This window comes from Chiloscyllium plagiosum, unplaced genomic scaffold, assembly GCF_037043375.1.
Source record: "Chiloscyllium plagiosum isolate Xiang-an unplaced genomic scaffold, Cpla_swu_hap1 HiC_scaffold_33, whole genome shotgun sequence".
NCBI classification, from domain to species: Eukaryota; Metazoa; Chordata; class Chondrichthyes; order Orectolobiformes; family Hemiscylliidae; genus Chiloscyllium; species Chiloscyllium plagiosum.
In genome coordinates, this window is record NW_028270171.1 from 26716336 (window position 1) to 26731130 (window position 14795).

Genomic DNA, 14795 nt, shown 5'->3' on the forward strand with positions numbered 1-14795 from the left:
CATCAACACCCCCCCTCCCCTCCATCAACACCCCCCTCTCTCCCCCCCATCAACACCCCCCTTCCCCCCCATCAACACCCCCCTTCCCCCCATCAACACCCCCCTCCCCCCATCAACACCCCCTCCCCCCCCATCAACACCCCCCTCCCCCCCATCAACACCCCCCTCCCCCCCATCAACACCCCCCTCCCCCCATCAACACCCTCCCTCCCCCCCATCAACACCTCCCTCCCCCCTCCATCAACACCCCTCCCCATCACACCCCCCTCCCCCCATCAACACCCCCCCTCCCCCCATCAACACCCCCTTCCCCCCCCATCAACACCCCTCCCTCCCCCCCATCAACACCCCCTCCCCCCATCAACACCCCCTCCCCCCCATCAACACCCCCTCCCCCCATCAACACCCCCCTCCCCCCATAAACACCCCCCCATAAACACCCCCCCATCCCCCCCATCAACACCCCCCATCAACACCTCCACCCTCCCCCCCATCAACACCTCCCTGCCCACCATCAACACCCTCCCTCCCCCCCATCAACACCTCCCTGCCCCCCATCAACACCTCCCTGCCCCCCATCAACACCCCCTTCCCCCCATCAACACCCCCCTCCCCCCCATCAACACCCCCCTCTCCCCCATCAACACCCCCCTCCCCTCCATCAGCACCCCCCTCCCCCCATCAACACCCCCCTCCCCCCCCAATCAACACCCCCCCTCCCCCCCCATCAACACCCCCCTCCCCCCCATCAACACCCCCCTCCCCCCATCAACACCCCCCCTCCCCCCCATCAACACCCCCCTCCCCCCCATCAACACCCCCCTCCCCCCCATCAACACCCCCCTCCCCCCCATCAACACCCCCCTCCCCCCATCAACACCCCCCTCCCCCCCCATCAACACCCCCTCCCCCCCATCAACACCCCCCTCCCCCCCATCAACACCCCCCTCCCCCCCATCAACACCCCCTCCCCCCCATCAACACCCCCCTCCCCCCCATCAACACCCCCCCCATCAACACCCCCCCTCCCCCCCATCAACACACCCCCTCCCCCCCATCAACACCCCCCATCAACACCCCCCATCCCCCCATCAACACCCCCCATCCCCCCATCAACACCTCCCTCCCCCCCATCAACACCTCCCTGCACCCCATCAACACCCCCATCAACACCTCCTTTTCCCCATCAACACCCCCCTCCCCCCCATCAACACCCCCCTCTCCCCCATCAACACCCCCCCTCCCCTCCATCAACACCCCCCTCCCCCCCAATCAACACCCCCCCTTTCCCCATCAACACCCCCCTCCCCCCCATCAACACCCCCCTCTCCCCCATCAACACCCCCCCTCCCCTCCATCAACACCCCCCTCCCCCCCATCAACACCCCCCTTTTCCCCATCAACACCCCCTCCCCCCATCAACACCCCCCTCCCCCCCATCAACACCTCCCTCCCCCCCATCAACACCTCCCTCCCCCCCATCAACACCCTCATCAACACCCCCTTCCCCCATCAACACCCCCCCTCCCCCCCATCAACACCCCCTTCCCCCCCCATCAACACCCCCCTCCCCCCCCATCAACACCCCCCTCCCCCCCATCAACACCCCCCTCCCCCCCATCAACACCCCCTCCCCCCCATCAACACCCCCCTCCCCCCATAAACACCCCCCCATAAACACCCCCCATCCCCCCCATCAACACCCCCCATCAACACCTCCCTCCCCCCATCAACACCTCCTGCCCACCATCAACACCTCCCTCCCCCCATCAACACCTCCCTGCCCCCCATCAACACCTCCCTGCCCCCCATCAACACCCCTTCCCCCCATCAACACCCCCCTCCCCCCCATCAACACCCCCCTCTCCCCCATCAACACCCCCCCTCCCCTCCATCAGCACCCCCCTCCCCCCCATCAACACCCCCCTCCCCCCCATCAACACCCCCCTCCCCCCCCATCAACACCCCCCTCCCCCCCCATCAACACCCCCCTCCCCCCCATCAACACCCCCCTCCCCCCCCATCAACACCCCCCTCCCCCCCATCAACACCCCCCTCCCCCCCATCAACACCCCCCTCCCCCCCCATCAACACCCCCCTCCCCCCCATCAACACCCCCCTCCCCCCATCAACACCCCCCTCCCCCCCATCAACACCCCCCTCCCCCCCATCAACACCCCCCCCATCAACACCCCCCTCCCCCCCATCAACACACCCCTCCCCCCCATCAACACCCCCCATCAACACCCCCCATCCCCCCATCAACACCCCCCATCCCCCATCAACACCTCCCTCCCCCCCATCAACACCTCCCTGCACCCCATCAACACCCCCATCAACACCTCCTTTTCCCCATCAACACCCCCTCCCCCCCATCAACACCCCCTCTCCCCCATCAACACCCCCCTCCCCTCCATCAACACCCCCTCCCCCCCAATCAACACCCCCCTTTTCCCCATCAACACCCCCTCCCCCCCCATCAACACCCCCCCTCCCCTCCATCAACACCCCCCTCCCCCCAATCAACACCCCCCTCCCCCCCATCAACACCCCCCCAGCAACACCCCCTCCCCCCCATCAACACCCCCCCTCCCCCCCATCAACAACCCCCCTCCCCTCCATCAACACCCCCCTCCCCCCCACTCAACACCCCCTTCCCCCCCCATCAACACCCCCCCATCAACACCCCCTCCCCCCATCAACACCCCCCTCCCCCCCATCAACACCCCCCCTCCCCCCCATCAACACCCCCCTTCCCCCCATCAACACCCCCCCTTCCCCCCATCAACACCTCCCTCCCCCCCATCAACACCTCCCTCCCCCCATCAACACCTCCCTCCCCCCCATCAACACCTCCCTGCCCCCCATCAACACCCCCTTTTCCCCATCAACACCCCCCTCCCCCCCATCAACACCCCCCTCTCCCCCATCAACACCCCCCCCTCCCCTCCATCAACACCCCCCTCTCCCCCATCAACACCCCCCTTCCCCCCATCAACACCCCCCTTCCCCCCATCAACACCCCCCTCCCCCACATCAACACCCCCCCTCTCCCCCCATCAACACCCCCCTCCCCTCCATCAACACCCCCCTCCCCCCCATCAACACCCCCCTCCCCCCCATCAACACCCCCCTCCCCCCCATCAACACCTCCCTCCCCCCCATCAACACCTCCCTGCCCCCCATCAACACCCCCATCAACACCTCCCTCCCCCCCATCAACACCTCCCTCCCCCCATCAACACCCCCCTCCCCCCATCAACACCCCCATCCCCCCCATCAACACCCCCCCATCCCCCCATCAACACCCCCCATCCCCCCCATCAACACCTCCCTGCCCCCCATCAACACCCCCATCAACACCCCCATCAACACCCCCCTCTCCCCCATCAACACCCCCCCTCCCCTCCATCAACACCCCCTCCCCCCCCATCAACACCCCCTCCCCCCCATCAACACCCCCCTCCCCCCCATCAACACCCCCCCATCCCCCCATCAACACCCCCCCATCCCCCCATCAACACCCCCCCCATCCCCCCCATCACACCCCCCCATCCCCCCATCAACACCCCCCCCATCCCCCCATCAACACCCCCCCATCCCCCCCATCAACACCCCCCATCCCCCCATCAACACCCCCCATCACCCCATCAACACCTCCCTGCCCCCCATCAACACCCCATCAACACCCCCCTCTCCCCCATCAACACCCCCCCCTCCCCTCCATCAACACCCCCCTCCCCTCCCCATCAACACCCCCCTCCCCCCCATCAACACCCCCTCTCCCCCATCAACACCCCCCTCTCCCCCATCAACACCCCCCTCCCTCCATCAACACCCCCCTCCCCTCCATCAACACCCCCCTCTCCCCCCCATCAACACCCCCCTCTCCCCCCATCAACACCCCCCTCTCCCCCATCAACACCCCCCTCTCCCCATCAACACCCCCCCCTCCCCCATCAACACCCCCTCTCCCCCATCAACACCCCCCCTCTCTCCCCCCATCAACACCCCCCTCTCCCCCATCAACACCCCCCTCTCCCCCATCAACACCCCCCTCTCCCCCATCAACACCCCCTCTCCCCCATCAACACCCCCCTCTCCCCCATCAACACCCCCCCTCTCCCCCATCAACACCCCCCTCTCCCCCCATCAACACCCCCTCTCCCCCATCAACACCCCCCTCTCCCCATCAACACCCCCCTCCCCCCCATCAACACCCCCCTCCCCCCATCAACACCCCCCTCCCCCCCATCAACACCCCCCTCTCCCCCCATCAACACCCCCCTCTCCCCCCATCAACACCCCCCCCATCAACACCCCCCCTCTCCCCCATCAACACCCCCCCTCCCCCCATCAACACCCTCCTCCCCCCCCATCAACACCCCCCTCTCCCCCCATCAACACCCCCCTCTCCCCCCATCAACACCCCCCTCCCCCCATCAACACCCCCCTCTCCCCCCATCAACACCCCCCTCTCCCCCATCAACACCCCCCCTCCCCCCATCAACACCCCCCCCTCCCCCCATCAACACCCCCCCCATCAACACCCCCCTCCTCCCCCCATCAACACCCCCCTCTCCCCCCATCAACACCCCCCTCTCCCCCATCACACCCCCCCATCAACACCCCCCCCTCCCCCCATCAACACCCCCCCTCCCCCATCAACACCCCTCCTCCCCCCCATCAACACCCCCCTCTCCCCCCATCAACACCCCCCCTCCCCCCATCAACACCCCCCCATCAACACCCCCCTCCCCCCATCAACACCCCCCCCTCCCCCCATCAACACCCCCCCCTCCCCCCATCAACACCCTCCTCCCCCCATCAACACCCCTCCCCCCTCCCCTCCCCATCAACACCCCCCCTCCCCCCATCAACACCCCCCTCTCCCCATCAACACCCCCCCCATCAACAGCCCCCCCCTCCCCCCATCAACACCCCCCCCCATCAACACACCCCCCCTCCCCCCATCAACACCCCCCCCTCCCCTCCATCAACACCCCCCCATCAACACCCCCCTCTCCCCCCATCAACACCCCCCCTCCCCCCATCAACACCCCCTCTCCCCCATCAACACCCCCCCCATCAACAGCCCCCCCTCCCCCCATCAACACCCCCCCCATCAACACACCCCCCCTCCCCCCATCAACACCCCCCCCTCCCCTCCATCAACACCCCCCATCAACACCCCCCTCTCCCCCCATCAACACCCCCCCCCCTCCCCCCATCAACACCCCCCCTCTCCCCATCAACACCCCCCCCATCAACAGCCCCCCCTCCCCCCATCAACACCCCCCCCCCATCAACACACCCCCCCCCATCAACACCCCCCCTCCCCCCATCAACACACCCCCCCCATCAACACCCCCTCCCCCATCAACACCCCCCCCATCAACACACCCCCCTCCCCCCATCAACACCCCCCCCATCAACACACCCCCTCTCCCCCCATCAACACCCCCCATCAACACCCCCCTCTCCCCATCAACACCCCCCCCATCAACAGCCCCCCTCCCCCCATCAACACCCCCCCCCATCAACACCCCCCCCCTCCCCCATCAACACCCCCCCGCCCATCAACACCCCCCCCCTCCCCCCATCAACACCCCCCCCCCCATCAACACCCCCCCCTCCCCCCATCAACACCCCCCCCATCAACACCCCCCCATCAACACCCCCCCCTCCCCCCATCAACAACCCCCCCTCCCCCCATCAACACCCCCCCCCTCCCCCATCAACACCCCCCTCTCCCCCATCAACACCCCCCCCTCTCCCCCCATCAACACCCCCCCTCCCCCATCAACACCCCCTCTCCCCCCATCAACACCCCCCCTCCCCCATCAACACCCCCCCCATCAACACCCCCCCATCAACACCCCCCTCCCCCCATCAACACCCCCCCCTCCCCCCATCAACACCCCCCTCCCCCCCCATCCACCCCCCTCCCCCCCCCATCACCCCCCTCCCCCCCCCCATCAACACCCCCCTCCCCCCCCCATCAACACCCCCTTCCCCCCCCCATCACACACCCCCTTCCCCCCCATCAACACCCCCCTCCCCCCCATCAACACCCCCCTCCCCCCCCCCAACACCCCCCTCCCCCCATCAACACCCCCCTCCCCCCCATCAACACCCCCTCCCCCCCCCATCAACACCCCCCCTCCCCCCCATCAACACCCCCCTCCCCCCCATCAACACCCCCCTCCCCCCAACACCCCCCTCCCCCCATCAACACCCCCCCTCCCCCCCATCAACACCCCCCTCCCCCCCATCAACACCCCCCTCCCCCCCCCCATCAACACCCCCCTCCCCCCCCCCATCAACACCCCCCTCCCCCCCCCCAACACCCCCTCTCCCCCCCAACACCCCCCTCCCCCCATCAACACCCCCCTCCCCCCCCCATCAACACCCCCTCCCCCCCATCAACACCCCCCTCCCCCCCATCAACACCCCCCTCCCCCCCTCAACACCCCCCTCCCCCCCCCATCAACACCCCCCTCCCCCCCATCAACACCCCCCTCCCCCCCCCATCAACACCCCCTCCCCCCCATCAACACCCCCCTCCCCCCCCATCAACACCCCCCTCCCCCCCATCAACACCCCCCTCCCCCCCCATCAACACCCCCCTCCCCCCCATCAACACCCCCCTCCCCCCCCATCAACACCCCCTCCCCCCCATAAACACCCCCCCATCCCCCCATCAACACCCCCCATCAACACCTCCCTCCCCCCCCATCAACACCTCCCTGCCCCCCATCAACACCTCCCTCCCCCCCATCAACACCTCCCTGCCCCCCATCAACACCTCCCTGCCCCCCATCAACACCCCCTCTCCCCCATCAACACCTCCCTGCCCCCCATCAACACCTCCCTGCCCCCATCAACACCCCCTCTCCCCCATCAACACCCCCCTCCCCCCATCAACCCCCCTCTCCCCCATCAACACCCCCCCTCCCCTCCATCAACACCCCCCTCTCCCCCATCAACACCCCCCCTCCCCTCCATCACAACACCCCCCTCTCCCCCCATCAACACCCCCTTCCCCCCCATCACACCCCCCTTCCCCCATCAACACCCCCCTCCCCCCCATCAACACCCCCCTCCCCCCCCATCAACACCCCCCTCCCCCCCATCAACACCCCCCTCCCCCCCATCAACACCCCCTCCCCCCATCAACCTCCCTCCCCCCATCAACACCTCCCTCCCCCCCATCAACACCTCCCTCCCCCCCATCAACACCCTCATCAACACCCCCTTCCCCCCATCAACACCCCCCTCCCCCCATCAACACCCCCTTCCCCCCCCATCAACACCCCCCTCCCCCCCCATCAACACCCCCCTCCCCCCCATCAACACCCCCCTCCCCCCCATCAACACCCCCCCCATAAACACCCCCCCATCCCCCCCCATCAACACCCCCCCATCAACACCTCCCTCCCCCCCATCAACACCTCCCTGCCCCCCATCAACACCTCCCTCCCCCCCATCAACACCTCCCTGCCCCCATCAACACCTCCCTGCCCCCCATCAACACCCCCTTCCCCCCATCAACACCCCCCTCCCCCCCATCAACACCCCCCTCCCCCCCATCAACACCCCCCTCTCCCCCATCAACACCCCCCTCCCCTCCATCAGCACCCCCCTCCCCCCCATCAACACCCCCTCCCCCCCATCAACACCCCCCTCCCCCCCCATCAACACCCCCCTCCCCCCCCATCAACACCCCCCTCACCCCCCATCAACACCCCCCTCCCCCCCATCAACACCCCCTCCCCCCCCATCAACACCCCCCTCCCCCCCCATCAACACCCCCCTCCCCCCCATCAACACCCCCCTCCCCCCCCATCAACACCCCCCTCCCCCCCATCAACACCCCCCTCCCCCCATCAACACCTCCCTCCCCCCCATCAACACCCCCCTCCCCCCCATCAACACCCCCCTCTCCCCCCATCAACACCCCCCCTCCCCCCCATCAACACCCCCCTCCCCCCCATCAACACCCCCCCCATCAACACCCCCCTCCCCCCCATCAACACACCCCCTCCCCCCATCAACACCCCCCATCAACACCCCCCCATCCCCCCATCAACACCCCCATCCCCCCATCAACACCTCCCTCCCCCCCATCAACACCTCCCTGCACCCCATCAACACCCCCATCAACACCTCCTTTTCCCCATCAACACCCCCCTCCCCCCCATCAACACCCCCCTCTCCCCCATCAACACCCCCCCTCCCCTCCATCAACACCCCCCTCCCCCCCCATCAACACCCCCCTTTTCCCCATCAACACCCCCCTCCCCCCCATCAACACCCCCCCTCCCCTCCATCAACACCCCCCTCCCCCCCAATCAACACCCCCCTCCCCCCCATCAACACCCCCCCCAGCAACACCCCCCTCCCCCCATCAACACCCCCCCTCCCCCCCATCAACACCCCCCTCCCCTCCATCAACACCCCCCTCCCCCCCACTCAACACCCCCTTCCCCCCCATCAACACCCCCCCCATCAACACCCCCTCCCCCCATCAACACCCCCCTCCCCCCCATCAACACCCCCCTCCCCCCATCAACACCCCCCCTTCCCCCCATCAACACCCCCCCCTTCCCCCCATCAACACCTCCCTCCCCCCCATCAACACCCTCCCTCCCCCCCATCAACACCTCCCTCCCCCCCATCAACACCTCCCTGCCCCCATCAACACCCCCTTTTCCCCATCAACACCCCCCTCCCCCCCATCAACACCCCCCTCCCCCATCAACACCCCCCCCTCCCCTCCATCAACATCCCCCTCTCCCCCCATCAACACCCCCCTTCCCCCCCATCAACACCCCCCTTCCCCCATCAACACCCCCTCCCCACATCAACACCCCCTCTCCCCCATCAACACCCCCCTCCCCTCCATCAACACCCCCCTCCCCCCCATCACACCCCCCTCCCCCCATCAACACCCCCTCCCCCCCATCAACACCCCCCTCCCCCCCATCAACACCTCCCTCCCCCCATCAACACCTCCCTGCCCCCATCAACACCCCCATCAACACCTCCCTCCCCCCCATCAACACCCCCCTCCCCCCCATCAACACCCCCATCCCCCCATCAACACCCCCCCATCCCCCCCATCAACACCCCCATCCCCCCCATCAACACCTCCCCTGCCCCCCATCAACACCCCCATCAACACCCCCATCAACACCCCCCTCTCCGCCCATCAACACCCCCCCTCCCCTCCATCAACACCCCCCTCCCCCCCCCATCAACACCCCCCTCCCCCCCCATCAACACCCCCCTCCCCCCCATCAACACCCCCCATCCCCCCCATCAACACCCCCCCATCCCCCCCATCAACACCCCCCCATCCCCCCCATCAACACCCCCCCCATCCCCCCCATCAACACCCCCCCCATCCCCCCCATCAACACCCCCCCATCCCCCCCATCAACACCCCCCATCCCCCCCATCAACACCCCCCATCACCCCATCAACACCTCCTGCCCCCATCAACACCCCCATCAACACCCCCTCTCCCCCATCAACACCCCCCCCCTCCCATCCAACACCCCCCTCCCCCCCATCAACACCCCCCCTCCCCCCCATCAACACCCCCCTCTCCCCCATCAACACCCCCCTCTCCCCCATCAACACCCCCCTCCCCTCCATCAACACCCCCTCCCTCCATCAACACCCCCCTCTCCCCCCCATCAACACCCCCCTCTCCCCCCTCAACACCCCCCTCTCCCCCATCAACACCCCCCCTCCCCCATCAACACCCCCCTCTCCCCATCAACACCCCCCTCTCTCCCCCATCAACACCCCCCTCTCCCCCATCAACACCCCCCTCTCCCCCATCAACACCCCCCTCTCCCCCCATCAACACCCCCCTCTCCCCCATCAACACCCCCCTCTCCCCCCCCCATCAACACCCCCCTCTCCCCCCATCAGACACCCCCCTCTCCCCCATCAACACCCCCCTCTCCCCCATCAACACCCCCTCTCCCCATCAACACCCCCCTCCCCCCCATCAACACCCCCCTCTCCCCCCATCAACACCCCCCTCTCCCCCATCAACACCCCCCCATCAACACCCCCCCCTCCCCCCCTCAACACCCCCCCTCCCCCCATCAACACCCCTCCTCCCCCCCATCAACACCCCCTCTCCCCCATCAACACCCCCTCTCCCCATCAACACCCCCCTCCCCCATCAACACCCCCCTCTCCCCCCATCAACACCCCCTCTCCCCCCATCAACACCCCCCCTCCCCCCATCAACACCCCCCCCTCCCCCATCAACACCCCCCCATCAACACCCCCCCTCCCCCATCAACACCCCCCTCTCCCCCCATCAACACCCCCCTCTCCCCCATCAACACCCCCCCATCAACACCCCCCCTCCCCCCATCAACACCCCCCCCTCCCCCCATCAACACCTCCTCCCCCCCCATCAACACCCCCCTCTCCCCCCATCAACACCCCCCCTCCCCCATCACACCCCCCCATCAACACCCCCCCTCCCCCCATCAACACCCCCCCCTCCCCCCATCAACACCCCCCCTCCCCCCATCACACACCCCTCCTCCCCCCCATCAACACCCCCCCCTCCCCCCATCAACACCCCCCCTCCCCCATCAACACCCCCCCTCCCCCCATCAACACCCCCCCTCCCCCCATCAACACCCCCCTCTCCCCCATCAACACCCCCCCATCAACGCCGCCCCCTCCCCCCATCAACACCCCCCCCATCAACACACCCCCCCTCCCCCCATCAACACCCCCCCCTCCCCTCCATCAACACCCCCCCATCAACACCCCCCTCCCCCCATCAACACCCCCCCTCCCCCCATCAACACCCCCCCTCTCCCCCCATCAACACCCCCCCCATCAACAGCCCCCCCTCCCCCCATCAACACCCCCCCCATCAACACACCCCCCCTCCCCCCATCAACACCCCCCCCTCCCCTCCCATCAACACCCCCCCATCAACACCCCCCTCCCCCCATCAACACCCCCCCCTCCCCCCATCAACACCCCCCTCTCCCCATCAACACCCCCCCATCAACAGCCCCCCCTCCCCCCATCAACACCCCCCCCATCAACACACCCCCCCCCCATCAACACCCCCCCTCCCCCCATCAACACACCCCCCCCCATCAACACCCCCCCTCCCCCATCAACACCCCCCCATCAACACACCCCCCTCCCCCATCAACACCCCCCCCATCAACACACCCCCCTCTCCCCCCATCAACACCCCCCCATCAACACCCCCCTCTCCCCCATCAACACCCCCCCATCAACAGCCCCCCCTCCCCCCATCAACACACCCCCCCCCATCAACACCCCCCCCCTCCCCCCATCAACACCCCCCCCCATCAACACCCCCCCCCTCCCCCCATCAACACCCCCCCCCCATCAACACCCCCCCCCTCCCCCCATCAACACCCCCCCATCAACACCCCCCCATCAACACCCCCCCCTCCCCCCATCAACACCCCCCCCTCCCCCCATCAACACCCCCCCCCCATCAACACCCCCCCCTCCCCATCAACACCCCCTCATCAACACCCCCCCATCAACACCCCCCCTCCCCCATCAACACCCCCCCTCCCCCATCAACACCCCCCCCTCCCCCCATCAACACCCCCCCCTCCCCCCATCAACACCCCCCCCATCAACACCCCCCCTCCCCCCATCAACACCCCCCCCTCCCCCCATCAACACCCCCCCCCTCCCCCCATCAACACCCCCCTCTCCCCCCATCAACACCCCCCCTCCCCCCATCAACACCCCCCTCTCCCCCCATCAACACTCCCCTCCCCCCATCAACACCCCCCTCCCCCCATCAACACCCCCCCCCATCAACACACCCCCCCTCCCCCCATCAACACACCCCCCCTCCCCCCATCAACACCCCCTTCCCTCCTCCTTCACCTTTTCAATTTGTTAGAAACCGCTCGGTATCGAAGCAGGAAGTCCCCCTCGACCGCCATCTTTCTGCGGGGCACCAGGTCCGGGCGGAAACTGTGCGGGGAGAGACTTCCGGTGGGAGAACGCGTCCCCGGCCACAAGGTTCCGGGAGGTTTCTGTCCCCCCTCCCCCCCAAATATTCAGGCTGACCCTCTGAGGGGCTGCAAGTTTTATAATTCTCCGACAAATAAAACAGCAATATAAAAAAATATTCGTTACTATGTGGGAACTCACGGGAATGTGGGCACAAATGAACAGGGGCACTGAAAGGACAGAGGCAAAGCAGAGTGATAGCTGCTTCAGTGCATGAATGATTTGGTGATGCTGGTGTTGGACTGGGGTGGACAAAGTTAAAAATCACACAACACCAGGTTATAGTCCAACAGGTTTAATTGGAAGCACTAGCTTTCAGAGCAACGCTCCTTCATCAGGTGGTTGTGGAGGGCTTGATCGTAACAGAATTTATAGCAAAAATTTGCAGTGTGATGTAACTGAAATTATACATTGAAAAATTGATTGTCTGTTAAGCCTTTCATCTGTTAGAATACAGTGATAGATTCACTTCTTTCATGTGTAAATCACAAAACCCTTTTTTTTAAAGTTGCATTCTCGGGTTACCTAAGTGGGTTCGTGATCCGTAATCCTTTCAGGATCTTTCCTGCTTGCCTGCATTCCTGTAGAAACTTGATGTACGTTTCGATATGTGCAATCTTCTTGGAGATCCTCTCCACTTTAAACCGGCGGTTACTGGTTTTTTTTTAGATTACATTACAGTGTGGAAACAGGCCCTTCGGCCCAACAAGTCCACACCGACCCACCGAAGCGCAACCCACCCATACCCCTACATTTACCCCTTACCTAACACTGCAGGCAATTTAGCATGGCCAATTCATCCTGACCTGCACATCTTTGGACTGTGGGAGGAAACCGGAGCACCCGGAGGAAACCCATGTAGACACGGGGAGATAGTGGTCATGATTTGGTGATGCCGGTGTTGGACTGGGGTGTACAAAGTTAAACATCACACAACACCAGGTTATAGTCCAACTATAAATTCTGTGTTACGATCGAGCCCTCCACTATTACCTGAAGAAGGAGCGTCGCTCCGAAAGCTAGTGTGCTTCCAATTAAATCTGTTGGACTATAACCTAGTGTTGTGTGATTTTTAACTAAGTGCATGAAGGACACAAGAAATAATCAGTAGGTTCAGGACCCATTCTAAGTAAAATATCAAACCCTTTTAACATCCTGGAGGTTAACACTGACCAGAAATTCAATTGAACTCAACCATAAACACAGTGGCTATAAGAGCAGGTCAGAGTCTGGGAATACTGTGTCAGTAACTCACCTCCTAACAAGGACTGCAGACTCTGACTTCCTAAAGCCTGTCCACCATCTACAAGGCACAAGTCAGGAGTGTGATGGAATACTCCCCACTTGCCTGGATGGGTGCAGCCCCAATAACACTCAAAAATCTTGACGCCATCCAGGACAAAGCAGTCCACTTGATTGGCACCATATCCACAAGCATCCATTCTCTCCACCACTAAAGCTCAGTAGCAGCAGTGTGTATTATCTACAAGCTGCACTACGGAAATTCACCAAAGATTCTTAGAGAGCATCTTCCAAACCCATGAGCACTACCGTCTACAAGGATAAGTGCAGCAGATCCATGGGAACGTCATCGCCTCTGCACCTTCCCATCCAAACCACTCACCATCCTGATTTCATAGAAGTCTTTCAGTGCAAAAAGGGACTATTTGGCTCATCAACTCTGAAGAGTATCCCATCCAGATCCACCACCCACCCTCTCCCTGTAGTCCCACATTTACCATGGCTAATCCACCTACCCTGACATCCTTGGACACTATTGGCAATTTAGCAGAATCAATCCACCTAACTTGCTCATCCTGAGACAGGGTTGGCAATTGAGTATGGCCAATTCACCTAACCTGCACATCTTTGGACTGTGAGAGGAAACACATACAGATACGGGGAGAATGTTAAAACTCCACACATACAGTCACCCGAGGTTGGAATTGAACCTGGGTCCCTGGCGCTGGGCGGCAGCAATGCTAACCACAGTGTCATGATTCTGCCAACCACTGCTGTGCCACTTGGAAATATATCACCATTCCTTCAGTGTTGCTGGGTCAAAGTCCTGGAGCTCCCTCCATAAGTACATTGTGGGTCTACCTACAGCAGGTGGACTACAGCCGTTCAAGAAAGCAGCTTACCTCCAGCTTCTCAAGGGACAACTAGTGACAGACAATAAAGGCCGGGTCAGTCAGTGACATCCATATCCCTTGAATTAAAAAAAACTTTTAAAAATAGCCCTGCAGGAGGTCAACTTGGTTGACGTGCTGAGGAACCCACTAAATCTGGGGACAGCTGCTACAAAGACCTGGTGGGAGATTGGCCTGGAGTTGATCCAGGATTCGACTGCTAAGACATTCTTTGTGCAATTCAGAAGAAAATTCACCAGATCAGTGTGAAGTGTCTTTTATTTTCATTTTCTTTGGTCATTTCTCTGATAAAAGAATGTGAGAAACAAAGCTCACACTCTTCAATAATGTCAGTCCGAGACAAAAATCTGAATCAGTCGTGTCATTTATTTTACACTTGCAAGTGGGTGTGATGTCACAAGGCAGGGACAAAACACACACCGAATTCGACAAACACTCGATATTTATATAATTTGGCTTCTTTTGTTTTACGTTGCTCTTCCCCTATCTACATCCTCCAGTTCCCTAAGACTGGCTCCAGTATTCCTGTTTATCCGGTCTTGTCTGTGACAAAATGCTTACTCTGACCTCACAAGGCCGTTT

The 14795-nt window shown here is 64.1% G+C and overlaps 1 protein-coding gene across 2 annotated transcripts in view; it reads right to left on the minus strand.

Moving 5' to 3' along the window:
* The window catches only part of f8a (coagulation factor VIII associated), a 161469-nt gene extending 149437 nt beyond the window's left edge, over positions 1-12032 (minus strand). Inside the window, exon 1 of one of the 2 annotated variants that reach the window (XM_087978394.1) lies at positions 11932-12032. In XM_087978394.1, the coding sequence (XP_087834520.1) occupies positions 11932-11990 (59 nt within the window). In that variant the 5' untranslated portion in view covers positions 11991-12032. The remainder of the gene's footprint in view (positions 1-11931) is intronic. The other variant, XM_087978395.1, reaches the window with a different exon arrangement.
* Positions 12033-14795: the final 2763 nt, after the last annotated feature.